We start from the raw sequence: 11,095 nt of genomic DNA, 5'->3' as shown, positions 1-11,095 counted from the left end.
CATGGCCTTTGCTAAGTCTGATTATTGATTTTTTTCTCAACTGTAATTTATTGAATATAGTTTTAAAGTTCCTCTTAGTCTTGCTACAGTCAACTTAAATAACACAAACATTTTTGTGCTCAAATACAAACCTATCACTGTGTACCAATTATAAAATACGTCTTTTTCTTTTTTCAAAATTGTCATAATTAACTTGCAATATATTTCATTGTTAAACTAAGTTGTAAAACAATTATTTAAAACAACTCTGAAATTAATTTTTATTTATAGGAGCCAATACATGATAAAATTAAGGAATAATACATTTGTTATTACAATATAGTACAAGTCACTGTAAAGTAAGTCACTTTTTTTCTTGTCAAGCACAGATATTAAATGTAAGCACAAAACATTTCAACATTCAAAACTAGCAACTTTCTTACAGGAATAAGGGAAATTATCACAGAATATGTTAAAGTCAGAAATCTCATGATATAAAAACAATTATACTTGTGTATGGAAATGCTATTTTTATATCAATAATAATTCTGATACTACCATTTTCTCTTAATTCTTCTGAATTTGTTAATTTGACCCAAGAACATAAAAATATTTAGTTCTTTCTATGATACTTTGTTTTTATTTTTTATTTACAACATAAATCAACATAAAAAGATACATTTGTGTACGTATATTACATATTTTTTTTAAAAAAAAGGACTGGCAAATTTTGTCTCTGGTAGAACACTGGCTTAGCATGTGTGAGGACCTAGGTTAGATCCTGAACACCACACACAAAAAAAACCCCCAAATTAAACACCAACATAAAAACAATGGCATTTGATTTTTAGCTCTAATAACATATGTTTTTGATGCTGGCATACTACAGATCGTATGCATATCGTTATTTATAATAATTTAGTGTATCTAAAATTGTGTTAGAATAAAATTCTTTAAATACCTGTGTGTACAAAGGAACCACACAATTTGTGATTCAACCCATGTAGATTGTCCTGGAAAATAGCTTTCGACTGCAGAGTCTTTAAATTTTGACTCAAATTGTCTAAGGTCAAATTCGTTTTGTAATATTTATTGTGCTTTGTTACTCATGATTCCAGATGTTGCACTGAGTGTCAGTGAGAGGGCCACAGGGAGTGGGGCAAGGAAACAGCTGCTGCTTCTGCATATTTGGAATGGCATCTTAGAGGCCCTGCCTGGGGTTTGTTCTTAATATGGCTACTGTCTCCAGTAGGAGGATCCACAAGGCCCCTGTTAATAGGAGAAGTAACAGAAACCTGAAGGATTAGGCTCAATTTCTTCCTAGATGACACTTTAATTATGCTTTAGGTAGAGTCAACCTTGAAGGCCATAATTTAAAGCTCCTGGTGCCCAAATAAATTACAAAATTATATATTTTAGGGTATGAAAACCAAAACTTTAACCAAATCGGATTACTTTGTGCAATAACAGTTGAAAGTTGTGGTTTCTTAATCATCAGAGGTCGCCCAGTCTAGGAACTCAAATAAATTTGGGATGGTTCTGTGCTTTGTTAAGAAATTTGATTTTTTTCCTCTTCGTTCCTTCATTCAATCATGGTATAAGGCTCCTTTGATGGTGTTAGAAACTCTGTAGGTCAAGTGTGTAATTAACTCAAAAATTTTACTAATTTCCTTTGCAGTTATATCCTAAATGAACTTTCAAAATAAAAACCAAGGAGATTACATTTTAAAAGACATGCTCCCAAGTCAACCTATTAAGTACTGAATGTAAATTTTAAAATGTTTCTTTTTCATCAATTAATGTATATCAAATGTGTAATAGACCCTATCAATCACATTCCTGATGCCTATATAAATAAGTTAATGTGTATACTTGCAGGGACTTTCCACAGATTACCGTACAAAGTAAAATAAGGTGACACATGCATTTATTCTTGACTGTAAGCCTCCATTTGGTATAATGTTTCAGGTCTTTGGTGGAGAAGAGGAAAACTTCCCTTCCCAGAACACTTTCAGCTCATTGCCTGGTTTCCTTTATTATGAAACAGACAGGCAGGATAATTATTCCAATCTGGATAATTGTTTTGAATTATATGAATGCCATTTCTGGGTATATAACATTAAGAAGGTGTAGCACTAAACAGCTGCTTTTCTGCCTAAACCACAGAGGTGATGACCATATATTTGCATATTGAAGAATAAGCAAGCAGGTCTTCTTGTGTCTCTCTAGACCATTTCCCACTGTCTAATCTCCTGATGCATTTAAAAAGAGAAAACACAGGTGAGAAGATTGATACGTACCTTATTTGAGAGATGCTTCCAGAAATAAGGTCAAATGGAATTGTTTTACTTGGCGGTACATATCAACATTTTGAAACAGACCCTACTACAAGAGCCAAAAGGTTGTTTTTTTACAAATGGATTTAGAAAAAGTGGAATCATCTTTGTTCCACTCTAAAAGACTTTAGTTTTTGAACTATCAAAGAAAAAATTTTAACGTGGCTATCCACCGTACAAGGGAGAGTTACAACTATGCTGCTCTAATCCGAGTAATAAAGCAGTGATTAATTTAGCCGAGGGCGTATGTTGAAGAGATATACGCCTTTTAAGAGAAATATTTGTTACTTTCATTCAAGGTGATTTCTTTTTTGTTTTACTTGTTAATTAATTAATTTTTTGGTGCTGGGGATTGAGCTGGGCATTGTGCATGCTGTATAAATGCTTCATCAACGAGCTACCTCCCCAGAACCCTTTGTTATTTTTTTAAAAAAAAGAACTCTAAAGGGATAATCTTGACAGCATATTTTTATGCATCATTCGGATACATTTTTTAAGCACATCAATGAAGGGAATCTAAGGGCTGAGAATTTAGAAAGATAGGAGAATGAAAAGGAGTGAAGTAGTTCATGCCAGGTTACAGCAGTGCCATCCAGTCCATGGTCTCTTATCTACAAAGTTAAAAAAAGAAATCCAGTAATACTATTAAAAGTAACTATTACGTCTTCTAAGAGATGCAAAATATTTATTAATGAATGTATCCTCAAATCAGTGCACGATCTCTAAGAAGGAGTCAGACAAAAGAGCTAGAAAAAAAAACAGTAATGAAAAATGCAATACCAATGGCCAAGGAGTGTTGTAATTTATCTCTATTTAGAATTGAACCAAACTGATGTTCTTAGCTGGCTTTGCTTTACCTGCATTCAAAGGAAAGCAAGTTCTATCCTTGCATTGGAAAACTTTAGCCATGCAGAAGTCTGGCTGAGTGGCTGCTGGCAATGCCTTCCAATGAATCAGCAGATCTATATTTAAATTTTAGGATTTTATATCCCAGATGTAAAACCAACTAATTTTGGTTAATAAAAAATAAGCAGGAATAAAGAACTATGAAATTCTGAATATCTCGAGAGTATTAAAAAAAAAAAACACCTATAGTGTAAGTATAGCACTTTACAGGGTGTGAAGCTATTTCACACATTTTATTTCATTTAACTCTCCAAGCAACCCTGTGAGGTGTTATCAATGCCATTGTACAGCCAAGGAGACAGAGGCTTGATGTGTTTTTAAATAACATACATTTAATAATAAAGGAATACAGATGAAGAGTAGAGCAGTTAGTTCTCTTTCCATCTGTATCCCAACCTTTACCCCCACCCCTAACCTCTTCTCTATTCAGAAACTGTTAGGTGCATGGGAGATTGGAAGGAAAGAACAGACCTTTGTAATTAAACATAGTGGGAGGCACTTTATATCCTGAGCAATTCTCTAGCAGACTCGTATTTATGGATCCAGACTCACCAAACATGAAGATAACATCAGGTTAATATTCAGTATAGCACAGGACACTTTATAACACTGTCAAACAACGTTCTAGATAAAGTCTACAGCCTACTTTAGGCAATCTTTTCTACTCTGCTATGAAATTTGGCATTCCTCATACATATTCTGACTTGAAAACAATCTTACAGCGGGAGGAAAAAGATACTTCCAGCTTGTCCACAACTTTTTCTCTGTCAACATCCTAGTAATTATGATTTTCAGAGCCATTAAAAGGTGAGGAAAATAAAAGAAGGCACTGCCAGTTATCAAGTTATCATTTTGAAACTTAGAGTGATTTATAGCTCCTAACAGAACTTTCTCCTTTTCACTCAGAACTGGCTACCTCCTGCTCAATAAGCCCTGTTCCTCAATCCTCTCCAAGGCCTCATCTTCAGGACCCCATTTGGGGCTGTATTTTATGATGCATAAATTGATTTTTTGATGGAATCATGATTCTCTGAAGTCTCCTCTAAATGATGAGCCCACTTTGTTCAGAAATTCTATGACTTTTAAACCAATCAAGTCTTACTTATGTCAGAAATTAAAAGAAACCCATAGTAAAAATACAAAGTCAGGTTGGTTACGATTTGACCTTTAAAAACATAACTTCTGTTATTTCTGGAAATCAGGCCGACAGATTTTAGTATGGTGTGTTTTCACTAACTTTCTGTATAAAATAATTCATGGTTTTGAGCCATAGCAATGTGTAAAATACAACTAGAAACAAAAGTCTTGTACCCAACCAGTTGATTTTTGCTTATCTCACATAAGCCTGTTTGTCCTCATGATTTCTAGATGGATTCAGTAATGGACCCAAAAGTCAATTACAAGAGCCAGGCAGCATGAACTTGGGGCTCAGGTTGGAACAGGAATAAATTTGATGGACTTGGAAGATTTAGGTGAGTCCTTCCATGTACCGGTACTATTTGTTGGGCTTCGGTTGTTAGAATAAGAAGTCTGTCTTCTGCTCATACTGTCGGTATCTTTGTTGAATTTTTGCTTCATGTGGTGGCAGCATGGAAAGCTTTGGACACAGTCTTGCAGGAGATGGCCACTAAAAAACATGTATATCCAGGGATTGCAGCAACTATTCAAGGAAGCCAGTAATGCCGTGATGGTAGTGGAAGGGTTTTCTGAATCTGTATGAAAAATATAAAACGAGATTATTTCAATAGTCAAAGCAAGAAATTAAGCATCAGATAAACTCATTTTTCTATTGATTAAGAAGGAAAGAAATGTTAGGGGTTAGTATAGAAAGTGACATTTTATTTATCAGTCAGGGAACTGGGTAGTATTTAGAAATGGCTTATTATAAAATATTTTTGTAAGTAAAATGCCTCAAAACTAATGCAAAAAATTTAAAACCACTACTAAAATATTAAATAGGATGAATGGGAATTTCAAGATGATAAAGCTATGAAATAATTCATTAAAATATTTTTGTACTTTATACTAGCATGAGTATGTACTAATAGACACAGCATTCACACAATAGCAACAATTTGAATAAATTTCAAGACAACAATAATGTATATCAAATTGTATTCTTCCTAATAATTCAAGTAACATTATGACATTATAAGACCATGTTTAGTAGTTTAAAGTTTTACATATTGAATATATTCTTGTAATGTGAAAACAATATATGAGAGAATAGTTTAAATAGATCCTTGAAGAATGCAAGCTTTAGTTATTTTTTAATGGATAATTAGAATTTTCATTTGATTTTTTAAAAGAAAATCATCTTTTTGGCTCAATTAAATTATATTAAGAAGGTTGAATTAAAATATTTCAATAGGCTTCTGAAGCACTTTATATTAATTAGCAGTGGTGAATTACATGAACATTATGAGCTTTCACAGTGATACTATTGTACTGATAATATACTTTTTTCTAAAAATAAGAATAATTAGTAAACACAGACTTTCCCTTGATTGGCATATACAAACTTGGGTCTTCCTGCTGTTTATTGCCAGAATAAGTTACAGATTAGTTGATAACTTTCTGCTAGATGCTGCTCTTGGAGATGATCATGAACCATGGCTGACTGTATTTAAAAAGAGTAAAAATCACCAACAAATCCATGCATGAGTGAAAAATTATTTTAGTAATTGTGTATAAATCTCAATAAAGCAATAATTACACATCAGGTTAAATTTGGCAATATTAGAGGCTTCTGAGACTAAGCAAAACAGGAAATGGTAAATAAAAGTTAAGTGTGTTGTATTTTTCATTATTGGTGGTTAGAAATATTTATTTAAATTAAATTTACACTCAAATGTTTTATTTGCATATAAGACTCATAAAATATATCATATATACTTCCTACCTCAATCCTTAAAAAACAGATGGCTCCACCCAATGCCTATATCCTGACGTCAGTTGTTATAAGAAATATTTCTGTAATATGTTTGGTTTCAAAATTTTTTTTTCTTTTTAAAAGAAAACATTTTTCAATATGCCAAACTAAATAATATTCCTTTTGGGAAATCCTGATGAAACCAATCTCTCTAGTTGGTGAAGGAATTAAAATCAAACATGCCAGTAGGTGTAGGGAACACTGTCAGAAAATCATTGCAACTCTGTGGAGTAAATAGCTGTATGGTCAAATTAGTGCTGAAAGACTAAAGAATATGTCTAACAAATTAAGTTATTAATAATCCTACTTGGAAATACCAGGAAATAGAAAGTAATTAAGTTAGAAAAAGTTTTAAAGATTATGTCAAGGAAAAGAACATGAACTAATTGCGAACTTAGAATTCTTGACTTCTTAAGAATCTTTTACCAGCTTTCTCCAAAAAAAAAAAAAATATATCTTTGCCCTTAGGGAATTTCTATACAAGTTTTATATTAATTGTGATACTTTTCATGATCTAACGAAAAACAGTTGTGGTCCTAAAAATGCTTTTCTGAATCCAATAGCCTTGAAAGCAGGATGTGTACACAGCCTTTAGTGATTTAGCAAAAGGTCATTGTTCTGTTTTGAAGTTAGTGGGTGATTAGGACACAGTTCCTGGATTTATGGTCTTAATACCATCATTGTACGCTACAAATGCTGATTCCTTGGCCTCATTGTAGAGATATCGAATTATAGTGTCTGGAGTGGAGACCCTAGGAATTGGCATTTTTTTTTCTTGTGTTTAATTTTATATTTATCTGAAGGACTGGGTTTTTATATGCTCCAACAGTAGGTACGCAGGTCCATGTCTCACTTTTTTTTTTTTTTTTTTTTTTTTAGTTTCACATAATTTTCACATGTCATTAGAAAGTCATTCTTCCTCTAAAATGTTTTTTAGACTTTGTATTTTTGACAGTTTCCCCCAAGATGTAATTTTTGTGCATGCCGAAGTTTAAGCACTGTTTAGAGGATAGTATGGAAAGAAATACTTTCCCTCTCTCCCCTCCCCTCCCTCTCTCTCTTTCCCTCTCTCTGTCTCTATCTCACACACACAGACACACACACCACTGGCCTCCACTGTGTCAGCACCTACCGGTCCAGATGAACTTTTCATCCCAGACCGACCACATCTGGATGATGAAGAAAGGAGCCCAGCAGAGGATGTAAGCCGTCACAATCACAAAAGTCATCTTTACGGTGCGAATCTTGGCGCGGGAAATGGTCTTCACACTGCTGACACAGGGCGCTACCAGAATCCCCTTATGGAGGGCGTCCTCCGCGCCGCTTGCGCCCTTGCTCTGGCGCGACGCGGTCTTTCCGCGGATGTTGCGCCAGATGTGGTAGCAGATGAAGCCGTAGCAGGTACCTAAGATGACCACGGGAGCCACGAAGATGCCGCTTGTCATCCAGGTCACATAGGCTCGGGTGCCCCAGGGCTGAATGAAGGTGGCCCAGCAGTCTTGAGCTTTGGTAACATTGTTCACCTCGATCATGGAGAAGATGAAGTACTGTGGCGTGCTCAGCACGAAGCTCAGTACCCAAGAGGCAGCGATCATGAAGCGCGAGCGGCGTGCCGGCTGCTGCAGAGTCTTGAGCGGGTGGCACACGGCAATGTAGCGGTCTGCGGTCATTACTACCAGCATGTAAGCCGACGCGAACATGGCGAACACTTGCAGGTGTTTCACCACGCGACACAGCCAGTCGGGTCCGCGGAAACGGTAAGTTATGTCCCAGCACAGCTGCGGTAACACCTGGAAGAAGGCGACAGCTAGGTCGGCCAGGCTGAGGTGTCGGATGAAGAGGTGCATGCGGGACGTCTTGCGCGGTGTGCGGTGTAGCGCCAGAAGCACGCTGCTGTTGCCTAGCACGGCCACCACGAAAGTCACCGCCAGCACCGCGATCTCCAGCTTTGCCAGTTCCTCATTGCGCCGGTCTCCCGGGGGACTTCCGCCACCTTCCCCAAGCGCATCTACTTCCTGGCTCGTGTTGGCACTATCGGCAGCCAGAGGCCACCACGAACTGGAGTTGCCCAGCGGTCCCGCGTCGGCGCCTCTGGAGAAACGCATGCTGTCTATACAGCGCTTTTGAGACCCGGGGCAGCGCAGGGAGCTCCTTTCTCACCTCGGGGGACTTGGGTTTTTTTTTTTCCCCAAGGGCGCTGTCCTTCCAAGCTCCGGGCTCGCGGGCCCTTCAATCCTCCCGCACGCTAGCACTTGTCCACTGAGTAGCTCTGGGTCCGGTGCTGCAGTCCCTCTCCTTGCTCTGCCTTTTCCAAACTCCTGTAAAGGTGCGCTCCGAGCTTCTGAAAGCGCTGGGGCCAGAACTCAATGATTAATGCAGAGGTTGATTCCCCGGGACGCGCTTCCTCTCGCCCTAGTGGCTGGAGACTGTTCTTGCCTCACTCCAACTTCCCTCCTTTCGTTGGCGATTTGTCCTCTTTGCATCATTGCTGCAGGGGTGGGGCTGGGAGACCCGAGGATCCTTCGATTTAATAGGAGGAATCAAGGCGATCTCTCTTGTTCAAAAACTTGGAGAACCGGACGGGATCTTGCCTTTTCGAGGCTCGTCACCGTTTCCTTAAGCTTCTTTCACCGGCCACCTTAAACCCACATTTGATTCAGCAGGCGAGTAAGCGCTATATCTGGAAATCTCAGGTCTATGCAACCGCGCGCTGGCTCAAGCACCTACCTGAACTTGGCGCTAAACCCCACGTCCTCCAGTCGGAGTTTTTCTCGGCTCACTGATCTTATCCCTAGGCAGCTAGTCTGGCTAATTTTATTCCCGTGGCAGTTTTGCTCCCGCCTCCCCACTCCACTCTGTCTGGTAACAACCTTGTGACTTAAAGGATGCATTCTTCTCAATGGGACTTGGTGCCCGCTGTTACTGTCTTGGTTTGCTAGAGGGAAGGACACAGTCATTAGTAGTGAAGGGAAAGGAGCATCTTCTGATTTTCCAGCTTCTGTGTAGGACATGGGGCCTAGGGAGTTTTCTCTAAACTAGATTCCAGAGAGCTTCTATGGGAAAGCCGGATTCCCACTGAGGGGATGGCGGAAATTGGGCTGCTGTAGTCCATGGAGACTTCATTTGTTTAATACTGGATCCTGCAGACTTCTCTGTTCTCTTCTGAAGGCTAAAGAACAGCTGCCAATCAACATCCACCCTGGCAGTGCTGTCCAGGGCAGAGGAGAGAAAAACCTCCAGGCTTCCGTTCTCAGGGGTGAGAAAGAGGAAATCTTGAAGCAGAAAACATGCTCTAGGAAAAAACACAGAAAACACCACCTACTTCTATTAGTTACTCTGGACAACTATTGCTCTGCTGCGGGGGTAGGAGAGAGAGGACCCAGAGGTAGACATACACATACCTTCAGCTGTTTTAGCTTTGGTGAAGGTATGTTAGGAAAGACAGCAAGGGGGAGCTGTTTCCGGCTATTTTCAGAAGAAGGAAAAAGAAAAGAAACACTTTTATGGGGTGATTTACTATGTAGATTCATGAACATGATAGTCGTAGAACGTTTGTGTGTTGTGGCCGTAGTATACATTTGATTGTCTCAGAAAAATTTCACCATTTGTGAAATGCAGGCAGATAAATGAAAATATTTTTATTCTCAGTCATAATTCTACTTTGCTATCTGCTTCTTGCAGGCAGACTCCCTAGGGTTGTCACATAAAGAGTGCTGGACTCGATATGGGAAGTCCTGTTTCATTGTGGTTATTAAGCCTGGGACCATGCATCTTAAAAATGGTAATAAAATTATCTGTCATTCTTACTTATGGAGCTACTTAGAGAATCTAACGAGTCAGTATTCTGTGTGGGAATATGCTCTGAAGACAAAAATTTGTGTTGCATGGGCTTATTTTCTCCAAGATATCCAGGAAGCAAAAAAAAAAAAAAATTAAAATGGTTTAGGAATGATTATAAGTAAAAGATTTCCAGAGCACTTGTTTGGAAATTATTTTTCAAGCAATCAGGTTATAGTCTTTGACTCAGAGATATGACCTTCTTTTAAGTCACAAATTACTTTATTAGTTCTCCTTATGAAAAATAATGTGGACTGACTGTAGGTCCCTGGGTGTTGCAAAAGAGGTTCATTATCCAGAGCTTCTCAATTTTATAGGTCTTGGGCCTACACATGTGAATTTTAGGTTACATGGGTGAGGGGAATCTGCATTCCTGAGTCACCAAAGTTTCTTTAGGTGTTCTTAGTCCAGACAGATGGTGTGTGGCCTCTCAGAAAATCATGTATCTGTGTCAGGCAGTTTTACCCAATAACTAAACTATATCCAAATACCCGGTTTATGACAATAACTAGGTTGCATCAGTGGATACAATTGGAAGGTATTATTATTCAGCAATAATAGTATCAATTACTCATATATGTCCTTATGTGTGTATATGGATGTGTATTCTAATGTATGTAGGTATCTATGCATGTATAATTCTGTTGGGTGTCATCAGGTCTAAAAATCAGGGAAAAAAAGTGTTGCAGATTCCAGAACAAGATCTTCTTTCAATTCATATAGTTAAGAATATTATCTTAATTTTACTGGTTCCATATTCAAATGAAAGCAAGACTATCAAAATACAGATCCGCTATTCATGTACTTCACTGAACTTGCTGTGAAAGTTCCCCAGGTTAAAAGAATTGTGATGTTAAAATGTGAAAAGAACACAATATTTTCTATGTCTTCTTGTGCTTTTTTTTTTTTAGCCTATTTGGCATTTACTCTGTATTTTTTGTATTATTAAGACTTTTTCCCTCTTACTTTCCATAGATGTTAGTTAATATATTTTGAGGATTAGATGATGAAATTATGCATACGTATCCTGGAGTAATCATCTCTTTCATTTGCTGGTCTTTCTTTCTCCATTTTATAATTCCAGATATTTAAGAAGTATTTCAGC

The 11,095-nt window shown here is 37.7% G+C and overlaps 1 protein-coding gene across 1 annotated transcript; it reads right to left on the bottom strand.

Moving 5' to 3' along the window:
- Positions 1 to 274: 274 nt before the first annotated feature.
- Avpr1a (arginine vasopressin receptor 1A) lies at positions 275 to 8,915 on the bottom strand. Its single transcript, XM_027929222.2, has 2 exons — positions 7,286 to 8,915; positions 275 to 4,933 (listed from the first exon to the last, which is right to left on the bottom strand). The coding sequence occupies exons 1-2, from the start codon at positions 8,256 to 8,258 to the stop codon at positions 4,650 to 4,652; spliced, it is 1,257 nt and encodes a 418-aa protein (XP_027785023.1). The 5' UTR covers positions 8,259 to 8,915; the 3' UTR covers positions 275 to 4,649.
- Between the last annotated feature and the right edge of the window lie 2,180 nt (positions 8,916 to 11,095).

The sequence above is a fragment of the Marmota flaviventris genome, chromosome 3 (assembly GCF_047511675.1).
Source record: "Marmota flaviventris isolate mMarFla1 chromosome 3, mMarFla1.hap1, whole genome shotgun sequence".
NCBI lineage: Eukaryota > Metazoa > Chordata > Mammalia > Rodentia > Sciuridae > Marmota > Marmota flaviventris.
This window is presented reverse-complemented; position numbering and strand designations above follow the sequence as displayed.